Source organism: Thalia democratica, chromosome 5 (assembly GCF_965202585.1).
Source record: "Thalia democratica chromosome 5, ktThaDemo2.hap1.1, whole genome shotgun sequence".
Lineage (NCBI taxonomy): Eukaryota > Metazoa > Chordata > Thaliacea > Salpida > Salpidae > Thalia > Thalia democratica.
In genome coordinates, this window is record NC_139169.1 from 9,984,743 (window position 1) to 10,008,865 (window position 24,123).

Consider the following 24,123-nt stretch of genomic DNA (forward strand, 5'->3'; position numbering starts at 1 on the left):
TGACTAAATACAATAAAGTATTTAAAAATAGTAAAACTAATCAAAATAAACTTGTATACAAAATTTTATTTAATAAAGAAGTCTTATTTTAAAAACTAATTTTTACTAATTAAGAACTAGTTGTTTTATTTTAATTAACTTTTAGAAACTAGAATAACAAATAGTTTTTCAAACTTATTGCTTACAAGTTAAAAAATCATATCCTAAAAGTTTTTTTTTTTGAATATTAAATAATCAATAATAAATTTGTAGTTTTAAATTTAAATAAACTGATTCGTTTATATAGTTTTTAATAAATGTATACCTTATTAGTAATAATAATAAATATTTTTTTAAATAAAATTGTATGATTTTTTTACTTGTGGACTTTTTAGCACATAGAGTAAAGTTTTTTAAAGTTAAACAAAAAACTTTTGATTATGCTTTGAATTCAATATTAATTATTTTTTATGCCAAATAAGTAAACTTTTGAAACAATTTAGTCTAATTTATAAATAAAACTGTTTAAGTAATCAATTTACTGTAAAAAACGGTTTTGCAATAAATCAAATTAAGTTTATTGCATTTTGTGCAAAGAGACAATAAAATAACGTATACAGTTTATAAAGTAAGTTTTGAAGAAATGTTGTTTAATTGGTTTATCTAAAAACTTTTAATAAAAAATAACTGCGGAATTTAAAGCGTAAAAGTAAAATAAACATTTTTATATATTCAAAAAATTTAACTTTTAAAAATGTCATATAAAAAAGCTTATTTACGTAAAAAACAAAACATACTTTATAAACAAATGCAAAACTTATAAAGTATATATGTATCGCGTACTAGTTGGAACGGATGTAAGTATAAAGACTAATTTAATTAACTAAATCAAAATTTCAAATTTTTCTTTTCAAACTTTCACTTTAGATTGGAATTCTTTTGAAAATGATTCACCCTGAAAATTAATTAAAAAGTTAAATGTTATTTTTTGTTAAAAGTATTAAAATTGTTATGACAACTTAGCTATCTACCAACTAAGTTGTTATAACATTAAATCTTATACTTTTTATAAACAAAATTAATAATAAATTTGATATTTATGGTTATAAAATCTTCACTAACTCATTTGTAAATTTTAGTAATAATACAAAAATTTTGCCATGTAAATACTGTTTATTAAAGACTTTAGAATCTTTAAAACTAAAAATTAGGTTAACATTTAGCTAACAGTTGATTATATTCAAACTTTTCTAAATTCAATCATTTGTAATATAAACAACTTTTAGAATCATGTTTGAATAAGTAAAAATATGTTAAAGTCAACTAATGCGGAAATATTAAAAGCTTGTTCATAAATGCATGTACTAAGATTTTAGAATTACGTTTAAGTTATAATTTATAACATGTGATTAGTCACATTAAAACTTGGAAGTAATCATGATTATACAACTTTTAGTTTAAATAGTTACGAGTAACAAAAGCTTCAAACTAACTTTATACAATGAATAAATAGATTTGAAGTTTGTAAAAAACAAATAGACCAAAAATATTAAAAATGTGTAATTTTGGACATGTTAATTATCAAATATGAATACAATTCAACTTTTCTCAAAGTTTTGTAAATTTATTAATAATAAACTAAAACTTTGTTAAAAAAAAATTTAGCTGTCATAAGACTTACTGATATTATACTAAACAAGCCAAGAACCATTGAAAAATTTTTCATTAATAGTTTCAGAATATGCTTATTTAAATACGGCTGAGCCCATGTCATACGATTTTTAGAAAAAATAAACAACAAGACTTTTAAACAACCCTGTTTTCCAATACAAATTTTTTTATTCAAAAAACATTATTTTTTAAATTTATTTTAAACGCGTATATATCGGTGTTTGTCTGTCAAATACGTGTTACTTAGTTCTCGCTTGCTGCTTCCACTCTTTAAGTTACGATGATAAATTGAAGTCGACGTTTCAACAAGTTAAACTCAACATCTAGGTTCGAGAATCAAGAATGTCAAATAGCGAGCATTAAAACGTCCACATCGTTGGTGTTTTGTAGAATTTTACGATTGTTAATACTTTTTATAGATTTTATTTGTGTCGTGATTTAATAGTTGCTTTCTTCAGAACTTGTGATTATTATTTTAAATAAAGTAACTTGCAGTGACTCAAAGTTTAACTTAGGAATAAGTTACTTTAAGTTAGACCAATATTAACTTTAGTTCTGCAAGCTACTCGTAAGTAAAGCAGTCAGTTTAGTAAGTACTTTGAGACCACATACTTAAGACCATAAAATATAACTAGTACTAAACATGTATCATTGTGGTTGTACCGTCTTTTTTTAAAGAACATTAACAGCATTAACTTAAATTATTTTTTATCTTCATTATAACTTCATTACAATTATTTTAGCAAATTGTCGACTACCAACGATGTGAAACCTAGCAATTAAAAATAATGAATTAAAAAATAATATTGTAAAATAAAATAAAACTACAACCTAAAAACCTTAAACTCAACTTTTACATTAAAACTGATACTTTACAACAAAATGTAAGTACTTGGAATCAGATTAAAATATGTTTTAAAGCAATAACTAATTTAGTTTAGACTATATTTGCTTATAAAGCTGTTTTGTATAAACTAAATGTTTTAAACACACTAAAATATTTTTGTCAAGTTTTTTTCAATTTTTTTTCAAACTATGTTATATGCTTAAAGTTACTTAAAAACAACTAAATAAATAAAAACATAAAAGTAATGTTCTGACCTCATTTGAGTAATTTTCTAGTGATTTTGTGGAAATTTCTATATCATTGTTCTGTTTTGTATTTGTTGTCGAGTTGTTCTGCGCTTGATGTGGTGACACCTGATTGGTTGGAATCGTTGGTGGATACAAAAATCTGAAAAATATACAGTTGTATAAATAACCTACACAAAAATAATTAAAGTAGATATTTAAGCTCTTTAAAATTTTACTGTTTATGTTGTTTAAAGTTATGAGTGCTACAAAAGCTTTGAAAATATTTTCAATATGCTTGTTAAGAAAAGCAGTTGTGGCTTAGATAACACATTATCAAACTAGTTAAAGTATAAACTGAAACCTGGAAAGTTTGTAAAGGTTAATTTTGAAGTAAAAGAAAGACAACATATATATGTAATTAAGTAGAATCAAGTTCAAATAAATTAGTAAATGTTTTCTTTGTGCTATGGGTGAAACTGTAATTACAAAATTTTGCTTTTTGCAAACAGCTTTTTATGTTATACTGCATGTACTTATTCTTAGATGAGCTTTAATTAGATGACTTAAAACAAATATTAAATATGAATTATAAACATTAGGGACATCGATAAGGTACAGTAAGTTGTTAACCTAACCTTGTGACTCCGGATGAACACGCTTCTTTATTAACAAGAGTTGAAAAATTAAAAACAATAAATATACATTTATACATTCTATTTTTCAAATCTCACCTGGTTCCTCCGTAAGAAGAAGCTTCGTTGTTCACCGGAGTTGGAGGAGCCGACCAGCAAGGAGCCGCGGAAAATGAGGAAGAACACCCTGATGATATACCTGAAATTAATTAGTATATATATATATATATTTATAAGAATATAGTTAAAGTGGTATTTTAAACGTATTCGGAGAACATCCTGATGATATGGCTGGGATTATAAATTACCGTAATTATTAAATATTATTAAACATAATGACTTTAAAATAAATAAGGATGACGTAATAATGAGGATGACGTAATAAATGAGGATTACGTACCTGAAATTAACTTATGAATAAGCAAATATATATATATATATATATATATATATATATATATATATATACATAATAAATGAGGATGACGTAATATATGAGGATGACGTACCTGAAATTAACTTATGCATAAACATACATATATGTATATATATACATATATAATAAATGAGGATGACGTAATAATGAGGAGGACATACCTGAAATGGCACCCGATGAAGAGTTGCCTCCTGAACAACCTGAAACTCCGCTGTCGCACCTAAAATTATAAAATTATTAAAGTTTAATAAAACATTATATTTAAAATAATTTCATCAAAATTTGTTGGTTTGTATAAAACTTTCTTACTTTTATTTGTCTGAATAAAATAGAAACATGAACAATGATTACAAAAAAAACAGTAAAAACTAAGTTTAGGGTTTTTAATTCTTTACGTTTTGCTAAACTATTAAGAATATAATAAAATAAAAACGTTAAACATTTTTACCTCTGCATGCTGACGTCAGCGCTCAGCGACGAGCTGGAAGTTCCCGCCGATTCTCCGTCACGGGAATTCCCCACCAAGCCCTGGGAGTTTCCCTGCAACGACGCCTCGGTGTGGCTGCGCGGCCTTCCCCCGCTCGTCACCCTCTCGGAGCTCCTCGGTCGCGACGCGGATCTTTTGTCCGCTATGCGGCGCTGCGTGGCGGTCGAATGTTTCGCGGTTTGGGGACTTTTTTTCGGGTTGAACGAGGGACTGCTCGTTACTGACATACTGCCTGTTGAAATATCAACTATTTTAATTTTTAATTTTGTTTGTATTAATAAATTTTCATGCTTCCTATGTACTCAATTGCTTGTGATAAAATTAGCACGGTGTTCGCACGCTCGGATTAGTTTGTGTAGATAAGTGTGTATGATAGTTGAAGTTAGTGTTTTGTCAAGTTGCTTTTGATTCACTTACTTACAAAATTCAACAGTGGATTACTTTTTTGCTTGCAACTGATGAGTTAAACAGTTAAAAACGTCAAGTTTTTGGTAAATAAAAATAATCAGTGTTTTGCGTAAGTTCATAAAAATCAAAACTGAGCTGAAAATTAGAATATTATATTTAACTAAAAGTATCAAAAAAGCTCACCTGTTCTGCTGGTTTCATCACCCGCTGGTTTGGCGACGTCGAACATGAAAACTTTCGATTTACCGTCGCTTCTCTCGCTTTTCGGTTCGGATAACGACTCGCAACTGGACGGGTAGGCCGACTCGTACAGCGGGAAGAGCTTGTCTGAAAATTTCAAGTTTTTTTCTTTACTAATTAAATTTTTTTATTTTAATGTAAATAAGCGTGCAGAACTGCAAATTGTATTTTTAATAATGTTGCCTCAATCATGTTATTGATTGTTTGAAGTATGTTTTTTTTCAAAAATTAAAAAAAATATTTATTAAAAATTAACTACTAAATTAATCAAATTACTAGTAATTTTTTTTTATATTGTAATCGTTATGAATAAGTGTGCAGAGTTGCAAATTGTTTTTCTAACAATTGCGTCTCAATTATGTTTTTGATTGTTTTTAGTGCATTTTTTCAAATTTTTGAGCGTGTCTAAAAAAACTTATTATTTCGTTATCAAAGTGATTAAAATAATCAAATCAGCATAGTCCAAAAAACTTGAGGAAGCAAAAATTACTCCACGTTTTTTTTTTGTTTTACATACTATTTAAGAAAAGTAAGTAAAAATTAATAATTTAATAACAAATGAAAAACCTTTAGAATGCACTTTGTTACTTAGTCATTAATACTAAATAAGCTAAATTTACAATTAAATAAAAGAACAAAAAATTTTAAATATCACACAACTATTTTTTTAAATATACAAACAATAAAAACTGCTAAACATGCTACTATTATAATAGGAACGGGTCAAAACTGCACGAAGACAAAATTACACGCGGATACTTTTGTACGAGGGAAAAAAAATTGCACGAGTTACAATTTTTGCACGAGAATAAAAAAAAAACAGGAAAGGAAAACTAAAAACCAAATTAATAAAAAAACAAAAAGAAGAAAAAGTTACTTACCGAGGGTAAGGGTAACAGTGATAGCAAAAAAAAATTTAAAAAAGAAAAAAAAAACCCGTGCACAAATGTCTCTGTGCAAAATTGTCTTCGTGCAAAAGTGACCTTCGTGCAAAAGTGACCCTTCGTGCAATCTTGTGCCCTCGTGCAATTTTGTACGCTCGTGCGAATTTGACAGCTTCCCATTATAATGTTTCAAACGTGTATTTAAAATCAAACACACTTAGAATTTAAGAATAAATGAGTTAACTACTAAGTTATCAATCTCTTATTACAGACGTATGAAGTAAAACTGTCATACAAGATTTCAACACTAACTGATCAATCCGTCGTTGCTGTTCGACGAAGTAAACGAGTTCCCGCGCTTTAATTTTTCGTGCACCAAATTGGCTCTTTTCATTATTTTCACCACCTGGTGGGGCTCTTCGGCGCTGCAACGCTCCTGATTGGCTCTCTCGAACGTTTCGTCGTCCAATGGTTGTTCTTCTGGCGGAGAAATAAATTTTCGTTAGTTTAAAAACTACTATCTTAATAAGGACAGCACATAAATATATTCAGCTGAAGACATGAAACATAACTGGTTTAAATTTAAATAAAAATTTTTTGGTATAGATAATTTTTTTTTGTTTCATAACGATATAGAACAGTTTTTGAGCATATTTTTTAATAAAGTTTTAATAAAAACATTTCAGACAGAGTATAATAGTTGTAAAATTTAAAAAAATATTTGTACAAAAAATACAATATATTAATTACATTTTAATGGACATTTAATCATAAATTGCTTTTTTGATATTTGTAATAAAAAGTAGTGTTGTTTTAAAAACGTAAATGTGGTTACTTGATATAAGAAACTTTAAAAAACATATATAAACTTAAACCTAAATTTAAGCTTAATACTAACCACTACTTTTAGGCAGTTGTATCGACAACGCCGTGGATTTTGTCTTTTTTTTCTTTTTCAGGTTTTCTTTGTTTTCTTTCGCCCTACACTCGACTACTATCTTGTTCTTGCAGGACTTGTGGCAGTTTATTCCACAAACTTAAAAAAAAAATTATAACGTTTAATAAACAAAACAAGCTCGTTAAAACGATAAAGTATGCTAGTTTTTTTTGAAACATTAAATTATGTACACTAGAATTGAACAAGTAACTAATTAGCTTCAGTTTAGTAAAGCTGTGTACTTTTAGACAGTTTTGAAAAAGAAAAAAAGGTTTTTTAAACACTTGTTAGTAATTTAAAAAGATTTTTAAAACACATTTTACGTTTCAAAAGCTTTGTTGAGTATAACTATTTTGTGCTATTATTGTTGAAAATTGTTGATTTTATGACAGAGTCTTTGTTAAAAGTAGCAAAAAGTGAAAAATAATTTTCTAATACATTATACATGATTTACTAGTGATTTGAGTTTATTGTCAAACTACAGTTTCATAATAGAACCATTACCAAATATCATCATTTCAAAAAACTTATTGAAATTATTACAATAAACCAAGTTGTAACCGATGATCACTGTTATTAATGCCACTGTGAAACGTTTTTTTTTTACAAAAACTTAAATCAGTATTATCTTAAATCTTATTGTTACAACTGTGAAACTGTAGTTTTGTAATAAAGATAGATCAGTAATAAATTGTTTTTCTGAATCTCTTTAACTTTTAGTTGTGCAAAGTTTTACTAGCTTTATTTAAATTATTTTTAAACAACATAAGAACTTAATAGTTATCACATAAAAAAATCGTTTTGTCTGTATGGATGTTTTATACCTTCTAACTCAAGCACTGTATTAAAACTATTATACTGATATTCGTTAATAAGATAAAAAGAGTTACAATAAAAAGTAAAGAAAAAAAGGTATAAAAAAAATTAAAACATTTCTAACCTCGGCACTTCCAGCCCTGCTTTACCAATCCCCAAAGCTGTAAAAAAAATTGAATAAAAATATTTTTCTATTTAAAATAATTTTTAATTAATACAACACAATAGTATAATAACAAAAAATATGAATATGGCGATATCAAATTTAACACAATAATAAGAAAAAAACTTGGCTAAAATAAAATAGAAGGAATGTCATTTAAAATTAAGTTATTTTTTTTTATTCATATAATCTTTTGTTGTTAGTATAACACATTACTACAATAACAAAAAATATGAATTTGATGTTTAAACATATATTATAGTAAAAAATATGAATTTAACACAATAAAAAGAAAAAAAAAACTTGACTTTGATTGAATACAAGGGATGCCATTTCGAATAAATAAATTCTAAAATGTTTTAAGCTTTTGTTGTTGATATTTAAAAAAAAGTTTTATCTTGCTGTAACTTGATATTGTTGAATATACAAAAGCATTCTTATAAAAATACTTTGTTGCTAAATATACATTTTATTAATATATCATTACTAAAATCTTAGGTATTTAGATTTATATTGTTATAACTCTATTAACAATATGGTTGAAGTTTATCCTTTAAAAAAGAACTAAATGTTTTTTAATAATTTGATACTTAAAAATAGTTTAATTAAAATAGTTAGTCAAGTTTCAAAATGATTTTAAGCTAGATTAAGTTTATTTACTTTAATGCTTATTATTTTTGCCTAATAACTTGAAATACAAAAATATATTTATTATTGCAAATTGTACGTTTTTTATAATTTTAAACTAAAAACTATACATGGTCTTAATTTTTTTGTTAATAAAAGTTTCCTAAGCAAATAGAAAATAGGAAGTATAGCGTTTGTTAATATTTAAATACTTAATGTTAAATCAATATAACAAAAAGCTGTTCATTTAATCTGTTTTACCTGCAAAAGTTATTTTAAATTTTAAACTATTATTAATTATGTGATATAAACGTTTAAAAATAAGTTAAGCAAAAACAATACAAACGTCTTTAGCTTGTAAAAAGTATATAAAATTGGAAGAAAGTATTTTCGAAGTTTATTTAATTTTAGAAATGGAAATAACAATAAAATAAATTTACTAGCAAAACTGGTATGTTTATTTTTAGTAAGGACAACAATATGAAAACAACAATGTTTACATTTCTAGTTTTTTCCCAATGGACTTTTTTGTCAGCATAAAAAAATTTTAAATGTCAATGTAGTTTCTTACAAAAATTAGATTTAAGAAAAAGTTTATTTATATATAGTATACAAAAATAACTATTTTTCATTTCTTTAAAATTCAAAGTTTTGTTTAAAGAAATTCAGAACATTTAAACTATAAATTTTACACAATTTTAAAAATGCGTTAAAAATGTTGTACAAAAACGTGCGTTCTAAACTCTTTAAGTTTAAAAATAACTTTTAATTGAAAATTAATCAGGCGTTTTTATAATACATGTATACTTAATTTACATATTTGTTATTGTATTTTACAAAACGTACGCACAAGTCTGCTATTTTTATACTAGCAAATGATAAAAATTTAGTGCATGTTTAAAAAAACAGTTTCAAAATATATTATAGTTAGTACTTTAACCGGTAACTTTAATAAAACCAAAAAAAAAGTTTGACAAACTTAAAATAAATAATACGTCAGCAAAAAATTAGATAGATATTTTCTAAAAATTAGAAAACGTCCAAATGTTAAAAGAAGGAATGAGCTTAAATTATATGAAACTTAAAAAAAAAAGCTTAAGTATATTATTTTAATTAACTAACCACCTTCCCACACCTGTCACAGAATGTCATATGGAAGTATTAAATAAATAAAAATTAAAGTAAATAAATAAAATAAAACTATTAAAATAAGTAATGAACTTACCACTTTTCCACATCTGTCGCAGAACGTAAGGTGGAAGTAGGTGGTTTCCTGAAAATCGTGCTGGAAGTTTCCGAACACGTCCTGCTTCCGGTTCGATGTCGACGTGATTCGGAGGAAATAATCGAACATCTCACCAGTTGATATGTACCCGTCCCTGTGTGATAATATAATCTTTTAAAATATATGTTTAATTTAAACCAATTGATATGTATCCGTCCCTGTGTATCAGAATAATAAGGAAATATTAGACGTAATGTTTGTAAACAATAACAAGTAACTAGAAACTGCCTTATATTTCAAATAAAACATTTGAAAAAAAATTCAATTCGGTATTTATTCGTCCCTTAGCAAAAATTTAAAATGAAGAAACCTAGTTCTTGTCTGATTAAGATATATAGCTGAATACTTTTAAAAACTATTTACGCAGTAAACATGCATAGATCAGTTAAATGTATTAAAAGCAATCGCTATTTTAATTTAGTTTCAAGGAAAAATTCTTTATAAATAAAAGTTCTGTGTTCAGAATAATATTTTAGTTATAATCGCACTGTACGGATAAAAGCTTGATAGATATCAATAAAAAAACGCTTTATTCTTTTTATGTTGCTAATAATGTTGCTCGGTAAGTTTCAAATTCTTCAAGTCAATCATATTTTTAGATACGCTAAAAGTCATTTTTATTTTACACCGTATCAAATTCTATGACGTCATACTTATATTTTCTATTGTGACGTCACTAACTTGTCAGTGTCGACGGTCTGAAAGTCGTCCAACTCCTGAAAGTTGTTGGTGAAGGAGGAGAACTCTTCCTCTGAGATCAACCCGTCGCAATCGAGATCGTACGCTTTGAAGACCGACTGTTGGAAAATAATAAAAACTTAATAAACAAGTGAAACTATAAAAAATTTAATATAATACAAATAAATACATATATAAAATATGCTAAAACGTCATAGTCAAGATCATACGCTTTGAACACAGACTGTTGGAAATAAAACATTAAAAAAATAATAAAACTGGATATACTTGTATATTTTATTTATATCCGTCACAATCAATATCTTACGCTTTTAATACGTATCAAGTGTTTAGTGATAAAAATTCTAAAAAGAAGCATCAACATTTATTTTTTAGTTTTTTATAACCAAATCAGTATGTTTGATTTGTAAACGAAAAATAAAGTGTCTTTCAAAAGCAGTTAAGCTTCTAATTTCAAAATACAATAAAATATTAAACTGGAAACAGTATTATGTTTAAGTAATTTTTTATGATATTCATACAAAAACAATTTTTTTTGAATATTTTATTTCTTTATGTCAGTAGGTAAAAAATCGTTGTTTAGAATGTGACACAAAAAATTAATAAGCCTAACTAGATTCTTTTTATAAACAGTTCGTCAACTTATTAGCAATGACTAGTGTGTTTCTCATAGCATGCATAATATTATAACTTTCAATGATATTACAAAAAAGCTATAAATTAAACATAACTAATATTTATTTCTCTTTTAAATGATTAATATCGATATTTTCTATTATGACGTATGAATCCTTAGTGATATATCAAACATTAGTGCGTAAGAATCATATGTACTTTCGGCTATAATTTAAAACCATAACAACGATTAAATTGGTTATTAATTATTATTAAACATTAAAAAACCCAAATTTATACTCTCTAAGAAAGTATTTACATTATGTAGTTCTTATAGTATAAAAAAAAAAGAAAAAAGAAGTACTGATTGATTTATTTGAAATTTTTATACAGAACTAACATAAATTTAGACGTTATTTTCTCTTTCAGTTTATAAATAGCTGATTCGCGACAACCATGAGATTTATTGGGTTCACATGAACTTACTTTAAATTTAACTAGGCTTTCATTTTCAGTAATGAAATACCGTTAGAAGTTTGAAATATAAACTTAAGCTTTTTTATAATCTAAATTACAGTAATAGCTTTCGTTTAAAAATATTAAACAGTTAGTTTGAGAGTATATTTCAAATTAAAATTTATTTCAACTCATGTTTTACTTGAAAACTTATTATCTGAAATTTTTTATGTTATAAAAAAAACTGAGTATTTTAACATTTTTATAACCCACAACTTACATCGACAATGCTTTATACATGCTGTCTCTTAGCATTAGCTAGTTTTATTTAATTTAATATTAATTAAAGTAACTAACATCAACAATATTAGACACATGTTGTCTCATAGTGTTTGTGTTTAATTGACAAGTGTATCTGGCGAAATCCGCAAACCCAATGTTTTCAAAAGACAACTTGTTACTGGGACTCTGTAATAATACAAACAATTGTTTACTTTTATGACATGACAATAAAGTAATGATGATAATAAAACAACTAAAGAAATCTAAAATTTTTGAATAGTTGACTAAAACAGTTACTAATCAGTGTAAGTAAAACTTTGTTCATGAGATTATTACTCGCTGTAGCTAAAATATTACATTTATATATAAATTTTTGTGCTTAATAGGAAGAAAACTATAGATAGTTTTGAAAGTCTAACACGCTATAATATACAACTATAGTACTTTGATAATTTTCAGTTTCCTTTAGTTTATGACAATGGCTAATAACTTTATTTTAAATTGTCACTTTTGGTATCTTATGACGTAGGTAAGATAAAAATAAGCTAACTTGAACTTTTAATAAACTCTTTATTGCTTGAAGTATAATTTTAACTTATCAATAAACTAATTTAAGTCGCAATAATGCTACCTACAAAATAACTCTTGTTTTCCACAATGGAAGCTTATAAAAAGATTAATTTAACCTTAAAAATATTATATTTTTTAACTTTATTTTAATCATGTTTAATCAGCACAGCTTTAAACTTAAATGTGCAAATATTTTACGGTAAAAGACAACACTTTTCACAAACTTTAAAAACGTTAGTTCTGCATAAAATAATAACTAGTAGTTAATTTTCTTTTAAAACTATCAGTAATAATTCTTTTATAAAAAAAAAACATAAAGCAAAACTTTTTTGTGTCTAAATATAAAAAAAAAATTGTAAATTGCTTAAAATATCAAAATCATGCTTAGTTTATAATATTTTAATAGCTTTTTTGTTACATACTTAGTTTTCTTATTCAATTTAGCAACAAAACCTTATAAAATTATGAAATACAGCAAAAAGAAAAAAACATACAACATTTCCATTATTCTGGCTCCTCCTAGGCTCCCTGATCTCAGACAACTTGTAGATCTCGTCTTCAGAGTATTCCAGGTATAATGCTTGCCTGACAGCTGAAATCAGGTCAGTGTTGATGTCGAACGGAAACTCAGCTCTTTGCATTTCTATCAGTTCCTGTGTAAATAGAAAAGTAATAAATTTTTTAATGATATCTGTTAGCTGCATCTATATTAGTTCCTGAAGATGTTTTGTGAAGGTATGAAGTTGAAACTCTAAAATGTGCAAACTTTCTTTTAAAACTAAAAGCTGCTTGTTTAGTAAGACTTATAACCGTAAAATGTATTACTTTAAAAATAAATTTTAAGTACTTATTTAAAATTCATAAATAAATTTACTTAATACTTATCAAAAGCTTATCTAAACAAAGCTGATTTAAAAATAAGTAATAGAGCACAAAAAAATAAAGACAATTTTTAACACTACTTATAAAGCTTTCAACTATATCTAGTTTTTTAAAACGCTTCATACTTTAAAAATTTTAAAAACTACATTATTATAATCCGTAAATATTTCACTGGTAATGTATAAGCAACTGTTCTTTAAAAATAATTAAATTATTTGGTTTGATTTTTAAAAGTTGCAACAAGTACAAACCTCGAGCATACCACTGATCATATAAAGTTTCTTCACATTTAAAAAATCTAAGTATTTAATTATTTGAAAATAAACGTATTTAGATAAACAAAAACTTTTTAATAAAATGATTAATTTTTTTATTACATACATACCTCGAATATACCACCGATCATGTAGAGTTTCTTCACATTTATTTTGCTTCCTTCTAATTTATCTGGGTTTGCCGCTTGGACTGCTATAAGGTCTTTCAATACTATCGCTCTGTTTAAACATTTGATTTTGCAGAAAAATGTTTAATAAAAAGACTTTGTTTTGCTTTGTTTAAATACTTCGACTTTAACACCAACTAAAATAATTTTAAAGTTAAAAGTAAGAATTTATTTTAACTAGAGTACGTTGGATTCATAGTACGTTTTTTTATTGTTTAAGATTAACAGCTCTATAACATAAAACGTCTTCAACATGTCCGTTTAATAAAATTATATAGCTTTATAAACTAAAACCAATCAAAGCATTGTAGTTGTTTAGAGAAACTCATAAATAACAAATTTATATTTACCTTAATTCATATAAGCAGTACTTTATGTTATAGCACAAAAAATTAAATGTATGTTTGTTTAGTTATTTTACTTAAGTTAGCACTTTTGTTGCTAAATTGAATAAGGAAACTAAATATATAACAAAAAAAAACTATTAAAAGATTATAAACTAAGGTTGATTTTGCATATTTTAAACACTTTACAAACATTTTTTGTTATATTTTGACACGAAAAAGTTTTGCTTTATGTTGTTTTTAGAAAAAAAAATAACTTACATGATAGGAACTTTGAACTTAATCAGTAATTTTAGCGTAAGTAAACTCGTTATTATATAACAAAATACTTTTTTTCCAACTCTACCACTAACAAACCATATACTTCTATCAACTTTTGTTAGTAATAACTGTAACTTACATGATAGGAACTTTGAATTGATCGGTTATTTTAGCGTAGGCTCTTCTGTATTTGCTGTAGTTTGCTTTGGAATCCAACAACTCCACAAACTTTTCCAAAGTCTGAATAAATTAGTATATTGTTTATTGAACTTTAAAAAAAGCGTTCAAAAAGTTTGGTCTAAGGACCTGGTGTACGAAAAAACCTTTAGGTTATCAAGTCATACATTACCTACTTAAACAATTACTTACGAGCTAAAATTAACAGTTTTTTTTTATAAACTTTTAAACCTAAAAGAAATAGAGCAATCAATAAAATGAACAAAAGAAATAAAAACAGTATCGCGATATTATATAATCAAAGTACCTAAAAGCCATTAATAATTATTGGAGCTTGTAAAAAAGGTTTAAGTTATTAACATCATATATCTAAGTTTTTGAGCTCCTTTAACTCAAACAAGAATATTTTTGTTTATAGCATTGAAAAGAAAGGTCAGTTATAAGTATCAAAATAATCATATTTTATAACTAGTACAGTAATTTTTGCTTAATATTATTTATTTCATTAAACTTTGTTTGACCAATGGTATTTGAACTATATCATACAACACATTTAAATAATTTTTTTACTTTTATAGCCAACACATATTTATGTCATAAAAAAGCAGTTTTAAAGCGCTACAAAAAACAAAGTTTTATAGCATTTTTGCTAATATCGCCAATCGTTTTATGGTAGCAGTAAATAGTAATACAAAATCATTTATATAAACAGAAATACTATGTTATATTGTATTCTTTTACCTTCATAGCATCTTTGCTGATTACGCTCATCGTTTTATGATAGCAATAAATAGTAATATAAAAACAACAACATAAACAGAAATATTATGTTATATTGTATTCTTTTACCTTCATAGCATCTTTGCTGATTACGCTCATCGTTTTATGATAGCAATAAATAGTAATATAAAAACAACAACATAAACAGAAATATTATGTTATATTGTATTCTTTTACCTTCATAGCATCTTTGCTGATTACGCTCATCGTTTTATGAAGTCTCGCAATCGCAGTGTGCTCTAGAGCGCCCACTATCGCTCGTAATGTGTTGAAATTATTCATTTCATGCAGTTTCTGCAAAAATAATAATAATTAAATCTGTGAATGTAAAGTGTTGAAATTTTTTATTTAACTAAATTTCTGTAGTAAATAAAAAATAAATAAATAGCTCTCGTTAAAAGTTAAAAGTTTTCGTTTCATGCAGTTTTTGCGAAAATAAAAAGCTAAAATACTAAAAGTAGACATAAATTTTAGATATTTCTTGTGTACTTCTGTGATCTGACTCTTATAAAGGTAAAAGTTTTTATGTTTTTGTAAAAACTGTTGTAAACAAAATTGTACGTAGTTTTTATGTTTTTATCACATTATTGCTAGTTAAATTTCTATGTAAAAGTTCTATAGCGTTACTCATCAAAATAAATGTTTTTTTTTTTTAAATATTGGCCAAAATTAAAATTAAAATTTTTGTTTCATGCATTTTTTAAATTTCGTCTAGTTTGACACTACTCCAAAACCTGTTTACTTTACTTTGATTTAAAATATCAAATCTACAGGAAATTTGTTAAACCAAGAATATATTTGTAATAATTTAAACATAGTAATTCATTTTAACTTCTTTAAAACTCTACGTAATTTTTGTAACTTTTCAATTCTTGAATTATCAGAATATTAAACCAAACGAGAAGTTAAACGAAACATTTAACAAGTCCCTTTATAAATGTAATTTGTACAATTAATGTAAATAATAGAATATTTAACTACCACATTTATAGTATGAACAAATTTAAACAATCTGTAAACTTCTATGACTTTTTGTTGAAAATTGGAAATGAATAATGTTATAGTATTTAGAGATTTAGCGTTATCATTTATGAGACGATATATACAAAATTTTATTGAAAAACTTTCATAACTGCTGTGTTACTGGTTTTGAAAACACAAAAGAACATAAAAACAGTGTTGTAAAAAGTATTTACCAAATTAAATTAGTAAGTATTGTTTCAGTTGTAAAAAATCACAAACAAGCATTTACTGTATTTTGAAAGCGTTACAAATAGAATTTAAAATATTTTAAACTTGTACTGTATTAATGTAAAAACATGAAAAACATTAAAAATACAAGAAAAATCACATAGATGATCAATGAACTATTGTCGAAAAAAATTTGTTTAACAGCATAAGTTTTGACAATTAAGTTGATTCTAAATAAATAACAGAACAACAAATTGACATGTTGTTTTTGATAAATAAAGTTTCTGAAACTTAAACGGTTTAAGTGCTAATAAATTTTCTTATTCTTTTAAAGCTGACTGATTGATCAGAAATTTAACAAATATACTATAGCATTAAGTTTCTAAAGTTTTGTAATTTTAACTTTGATATGACTTGGAATTTTTAATTTCAAAGAATTGCAGAAACTAAATATAAAAACAGTAATATTTGATATTTTTGTTTAAAATCCAAAAACAAATTACGAAATTCAATACTCATTTCAATAATAAAGATAAATTACATCTACGCAATTAGATAACTTTGTTCGGTATTTATCAAAAAATGCCTTTATTTTTCGTAATAATTAATAAAAAGTTTAAGTTCAAAATTTTTTTAAATTTATCTTTAAAGGAAAACAATACAAATAATGTGAAGTAGTTTGTTAAGAAAATATTTTGACATTGTCTAAATAAAAAAAAAATTATCCAACTAAACTTTTAAGTGTTTACATTTTTAATCGAAATAAAAACTATTGTGAATGTTGTTGAACTAATTATGTTTTCCATATTTTTGTTATAATTTGTTGTATGCAAACATAAAAAGCATGTAAAAACAAGCTTCAAACAATACAATTCTGAATGTAACAAAGTTAAGTCTCTATAAAAAAAAAATTGTGCATAGATACTTTTTACAAAAGCTCTCTTGACAAAAAAAAAATACACAATTGCTTTAACATTCTGTAACATATGAATTGTATATCTTTTCGTGCAATAAAATGTTTTATATTCCTACAGTTGTGAATTTATACAAAAATACCCAAAAGTAGTTTTTGAAATATTTCATTACAAAGTCAAGTTAATTAGGTAACACAAATTTTTTAACTAACAACATAATGATATTTATACATTCAAAAGAAAGAGAAAATTTGAAACACGTACTCATAGATATAAATTTAAATAAGTATAAATCATCACTACTTCAAACTTAATTACTTGAATTAATATTTATGAACATTCTCTATGAATAAAATATTCGAATCAGACTTTCAGTGAACTTACGTAATTTTTTAGTTTAAACAAGTTGTGATTCACTAAAATTAACATATCGATTTTTAATTCCAGCTTGTAATTAAATCTAACTCGTTTATGAAACTAAATTAATAATTTATGAACTCTCATGTAGTTAGATGAATTAGCTGGCAAACTTTCTTTAATTGTTGCAACTCGCTTACGTAACTTTAAACTTGAACTTGTTAATTTTTTTAACTGATTTTTACTTGATATAAACCATGCGAAAAGTTATAAGAAAATAAAAAAAAAATTATGAGAATTAAAAAATAATAGTGTTTTACTACTTTGTAAAAACTATAATATTATAATTTATAATATTTTAAGAGTAAATTATCTGAATACAAAAGTCAATAATTACTATATTTTTCTTTGAAAATTTTCTTTTTATATTTTTAGGTAAGTAAAATAAGCATATGTAAGGTTATCAAAAATATTTTTAAACTGATATAAACCATACTTATAATTGCATAAAGCTTTAAAACTAAAAGATTGTATTTTAAAATTAAGTTTATAACAAAGCAAATTCAAAATTTTATTCTTAATCAAAAATTACTCTGATAAAAAGGGAACAAACTTAATTGTTGCATAACTTGGTTAATTTTAAAAATAGAAACATTAACATACAAGCTCTAACTTTAAACAAAACTTAATTACAAATTAGTGCTTTAGTTGAACTTGTTTAAAAATGTTAAAGCAGTTAATCTTATACTCAGAAGTATAACATAATAATTTTACGTAAAAGCTAGGTTTAAAGATGAAATAAAGTTATTTGAACTTATAATCACATTATCTTTTCAAGTTTAATAGTATATTTAAGTATACTTTATTATCAAAATACTTTCAAAAGCATTTACTTCTTATTTTTATTTTTGCTTGGAAAAAGCTTAATCAAAACTGTTGATTTATAAAGTTTAAACTACAACAAAAACATTAAATAAAAATATACTAGTAATTGTCTATAAAGATAGAGTGAGTTTTTTACAGCTTTAAAGCGTAACATAATAGAAGTAGTTTTTGAATGATGAATTAGCCCTTTATACAAAGGTATTAGATTATTTTTGAGTAAAACTTGTTTAAAACTTTGATATTTATTAAGTTAAAATAAACTAGAATCTTATTTTAACAAAAATGTTAATGCTATCGGTTTTATAACTTCTTTCCTTTCTATGAAATTCTATTCAAAAAAATTCTCAAAACGCTGGAAAATTTTAATCATCTAATTCAAGTAATGTTTTTCTCTTTGATCTTAATTTCTTTATTATTTAACGTATTGTTTCGATATGCCTTTTTTAAACGTTTAAGTATCGTTTTTCATGCAATAAGTCTTTTAACACTTTAAACAAGATGCTTACACATTTTCGCTTATAACAAATCGATCTAGCATGGAAAGGTGTTTCTAGTTCAATAGACGTAATACGCAATTGACACCTTAGGAAAATTTTCAAAAACTGCTATACTAGAACTAGTTATACTAAAGTATTTTGCAAAAGCAAATAATTAGTTTCAAATGCCCTCTAAAATCTTTGTATACTTCAATAGCTCAGTCGCTAGAAATTTTCAAAAACCACTAATTACCAGTAGTTTAACACTGCTTATTTTATAAAACTTTTTATTAACCTATTAAGAATATGTATGTTATAACGATTATTGATTAACTGCCCGCGGAAGAATTTGCTATCAATAGCTAGAGAACATTTATTCAAAAAAATATATCAAAACTACGTCATTTGCACGCGTGACTAACCTCGGCAATCTGCAGAAACTTTGCTATTGCAGCGGCTCTTTCGGCTGCAGAGTGGTTCTCCAGTATCATGCACTGCACCCAGTGGGTTATGTTGTTGCACAGGACGACCGCTCTCTCCAGCTTGCGGATCCCTTTGATGGATCCCCTCTTCAGATACTCCAGGTAGTCCGCCACCTGAGAAAACAAGTTGGAAAATTATTTTTCGAGAATCAATATTTTCTTGGAATTGATGTTAAATTGAATTTGTGTCAAATGGAACAAGCGGTGGTTACGTAGTTTTGGTTTATAGCGTTAAAACTACTGAAACGTTTTATCATTGTTAATATTTTTTAGCTTAATTTGGTTGTAAAAAGAGTTTGCTGTTATAAACAAAAGTTCTGATATCAAGCAGATTGCTAGCTACAAGTTTACTTGCTTTGCAACTAGTTTCACTGCTTTAAATCTGAGTAGTAAAAAAAATTGTGAAACTTTTAAAGAGCTATATGGTTTAACTTTGAAGTATTAAGTGAACAGATCAAAATTTTAAACAGTTTTATTTTATGTAGTAGAAAGTTAAAAGGTGTTTAATTATTAATGTTGATAAATTTGAAATAAACTTAAAATTTATGTAGTCTAAAGCATGTTAAAATGGTAAAACTGAAACTTATTCGGACTAAAACAGTTTTGATTGACTATTTAAGTGCAACTTTTGGTTCATTTATTCCACACTTAGTCTTAAAATCATTTCTTTATCATAAATACTGTAGCTTGTTTTAGTGAATTATATCTTATAAAATACAGAAATTTATTTAATTCTAGTTATATTTAGCTTTAAATCGTTTAACTGAACAACTTATGTTGTAGAAAGATTAATATTCAATATTTTAAATGATTTCGAAAACCTTACAAACAAAACTAATTTTTTTCAAATCATTAATGCACAGTAAAATAAGAATTCTGTAAAACAAAAGTTTAAAAGCGATTGGATGTTTAGTTGTTTACATTTATAACCCCAATGGACTTAAATTGGAAATCATTATGTAAGTATTGAAGGTTACGTAAGAAAATATGAATAATTAATCTGCTAAAGTTCTAAATATATAAACTTTTGGTTTTGATATAAAACATTACCTTTTCTGCTAAAAAAAATTTTGACTAGAACTAAAATTTAAAAGTTTTTTGAAAATAAGTTTCACATACTTTAAATAAACACAAGAAAACTATAATCATTTTAAAACTACTTTTTACAGCATATTAGCTTTATTGACAATACGATAAAGTTAAAAACTTGGAATACATAAGATTAAAAGAATTTTATATCAAGTTAAATTGGTACTTATGGTAGCTAGCATAATTTCTTTAAACATATTTTTTATATGAACATACAAGCATGCATTAATACTTATTTCAATAAAATTAACTAGCAGATAATCCTCTAAATAATTTATACTTTAAATAACTTGTTAATATATTTAGTTTTATACTATCTAACAGACAATTTTCTGAAACATTAACTCATGTGAATTGCTAGTTTATAAAGTTGTTTTTTTATTTAGATGATTTAATACAAATGAATAATAACGAAATGAGTTTATGAATTTATCATTGTATTCCATACTACTTAAATATTTATATGTATGTATCTCTGTAACTACATATTTAACTAACAGACTGCCTTCGGAAAGACTTGTACTCCATACTACTTTAATATTTATACATGAAACTCTGTAACTACATATTTAACTAACAGACAATCTTCTGAAGCACTTGTACTCCATGTAGCTGATGTGAATCGCCAGCTCATGCGGTTTCAGGTGATTGAACACCAGCGAGTATTTCCTCAGTTTCTTGTTGACGTCTGTCGGTCTTTTTGATATCTGGCACCTCTGAATTATTCCGAAGTTGCATCTTAAAAGTTTAGTTTGTTGAGTTAGAGATGTTTTGAGTTATGGTTATTTTTTCAATTTTATTAAGTTTTTTTTTTACTGTTAATTAATAAAATATATAAATATTTTTATTATTAAACGTGAAATATGTTAGTTTTTTTCGATAAATTACGCTAAAAATATTTAACAAAGTAGTATAGTTGGTGTTGAAAAAACTTTTTTTTTTGTCTTAAGTCAAGCAAAAAGTTTAAGAAAGTTTCTAATCAACTTAAAAAAAAGTGAGCAGTGATTAAAAAAGATAAAACAAATAAAAATGAATATATATTTCAAAGTCAAGAAAAAAAAATTAATATAAATAAACTCAAGTAGAAAAATGTTAAGCTGTATTGATATACAATAAAAATTAAATCTTATTTTACGAATGTCAGAAAAATAAGTATTTAATTTTGAAAAATAAAAACTACATAAACCTTTTTATTAGCCGTTTTGTACTAGGTTCATAACTAATACATTACTACTAAATGATTTAATTTTCAAATAAAATGTTCTTGTCATTCTAGACTTTACTAATAAAATTTATATTGTATAGTAAATATAAGTTTAAGTTTAAGTTATCAATCAATAAAAGAAAGATATTGATAGCTTACTTAAGTTTTAGTTGAATAAGTAATTTAAAAATTTTAAATCATAACTATTTAAAATCAAAAAACATTTCTTTCAGTTCAAACTGACTTAAAAGTAAAAAAAAAATAACAAATTATTCAAAAGCATGGTATTATGTTTCTGGCAAAAAATCAAAAGTGTTAGTAATTCACGTTATTTAAACAAATCGTGAATTAGCTTTAATTATGACTTATTATAATTAATGAGTTATATATCAAGTTGAATATTTAAAAGTAAAATTCATAAACCAGTCACATTGTATATGTTACATGTTTATTTATAAGTTACATAAAAGTTGATACAAAAAACGTTTACTTTAAGAATTTGAAAACGAAATGTTTTATTTGCATTGTAAAAAGCAACAACATTCCTTAAATTTTAAACATTTTTAAATATTTTGCGCCTTAAAAAAATTAATGTTTCTATCTATTTTTTACTACAGTACATTATTTTAAAAACTAATATTTGCTGTGTCTTTTAATATGAAGAATAATAAAAGTATACTAGTATAAAAACTTTATAAGCACATTTTTTATTTATTCTTTTATTCTAAAGTTAATTAAAAAAAGAATTAAAGAATGACTTCATAATTCAAAATTTTTTTTATAACACACTTAAACTATACTTAGCTTGAATCAGAAAAATTAAGTTTAAAGTTGTTATGTTGCCTAGTATTTTCACCAGCCAAAAAATAAAATTTCGATCAATTAAAAGCTGATAGTAGTAAATTTGCACTTAGTCGACACTTGCTAAAATTACCAGCAAATTTTTCTATAGATTTATCAAGTTTATAAGCTTGGACTGAACAACTCTATTTTCAAGTTTTACTAGTACGTTTTACTATAAAGTTTATAAGTTTAAGCTTATTTAAAACAGTTGCCTTAACTTAGTAGTAACTTTTGAATATATTTATTGAAATTTAATAAGCATGTTAACAAAATTTTACTTTAGAGAACACAAAAAATTACTAAAAAAAAAACAAAATGTAGATCAGACTGTAGAAACTTCTGTCCAAATTTATACAAAACTATTTCGTAAACGATTAATCAACTCACTCGGAAAGTTCCAGTTTTTTAACATCTACGTCCGCATCGTTTTTAGCCAGAGCTTGAAGGTTTTTCAGAGAAAGGTTTAGCATGGTGTCCAGAAGGAACATCTGGGAAAACTCCCTCAACCAAAACCTGAAAAGTGATTTATTTGCTTTCACATTGGTTTACGAATTTCTCAGGGGTTTCACTTTTGTATACTATTTGGCAGTGCTTGTTTAAAAGAGTTTCAAATTGATTTCAAACCAAAGACTGAAGCTTTAAAGTACTAAATAGAACAATATTTTTACTTAATTTTTTAAAATAATGAAAACAAAACATTTGACACGCAAAACTTTAGTTTGTAAACTTTAGTAGGTTATAACAAGTATTAGTTCTTAAAAACTAAAAAGAAAATCAAAAGTGCTTGCAATTCAACGAATTTGAAGAACTAACCTGACTGCCAAGAAAAGTTTCTTTTTATAGCTTGCATCTTCTATATTTTCCTTGTACGTGTTTCCAACAAAGCGTGTAGTTAAGGAAATAACTCAAATTGTAAAAAGTTTTATATGTAGATAAATACTATAAAGTTAGGAAGCTTATTCCGTATAAATACTTAAAACAGTTGTGCTATGTTTCTAATAACGCGTAAATCAAAATAAATAACTTAAATATTTTTATAGAACAAAATCTATACTTTTAGAAAATATTATTTTTTAAAACAAAACAAAACTTGATAATTTTAGGAAGTAATACTTGTTCAACAACTAAATAAATGAACATATTAAAATACAATATTTGTTTTGACTTTGTGCATATATCGAATTAAATTATTACTTTCTGTAATTAATTATAGTTTTGAACGAAGCTTATTTGAAACTATAAAGCTAAAACTTCCAGTTTAATTTTAGAAAAAAGGAAGTATTATATCAAGTTTTAATGATAAAAGAGTAACTTTATACTTACAAAAACAATGTTACTACAAAAATAGATGTTTAACATAAAACTTTGACAAAAACCGGAAAACCCTTATTGTTTTCACACCTAATTTAACAAAGAAAGATTTAAAAGGCAATATTTTCAGTAAATCTATTCAAGTCTAAATAAAAAATAAACAACCATGCACGTCATTAAGCTAAACTTAGGTTGAAATTTAAAACATTCAGTTTCAACTGTCA

The 24,123-nt window shown here is 25.0% G+C and overlaps 1 protein-coding gene across 1 annotated transcript; it reads right to left on the minus strand.

Moving 5' to 3' along the window:
* Window positions 1-638: 638 nt before the first annotated feature.
* LOC145836027 (RAS guanyl-releasing protein 2-A-like) lies at window positions 639-23,452 on the minus strand. The gene is made up of 20 exons (XM_082943814.1): window positions 23,402-23,452; window positions 22,976-23,101; window positions 21,120-21,279; window positions 19,393-19,566; window positions 15,325-15,441; window positions 14,330-14,430; window positions 13,529-13,637; window positions 12,756-12,914; window positions 11,767-11,877; window positions 10,321-10,436; window positions 9,580-9,733; window positions 7,689-7,725; window positions 6,710-6,847; window positions 6,124-6,291; window positions 4,871-5,014; window positions 4,241-4,511; window positions 3,954-4,012; window positions 3,456-3,555; window positions 2,752-2,884; window positions 639-934 (listed from the first exon to the last, which is right to left on the minus strand). Exons 2-20 carry the CDS (start codon window positions 23,074-23,076, stop codon window positions 890-892), a joined length of 2,397 nt encoding a protein of 798 aa, XP_082799940.1. The 5' UTR covers window positions 23,077-23,101; window positions 23,402-23,452; the 3' UTR covers window positions 639-889.
* Between the last annotated feature and the right edge of the window lie 671 nt (window positions 23,453-24,123).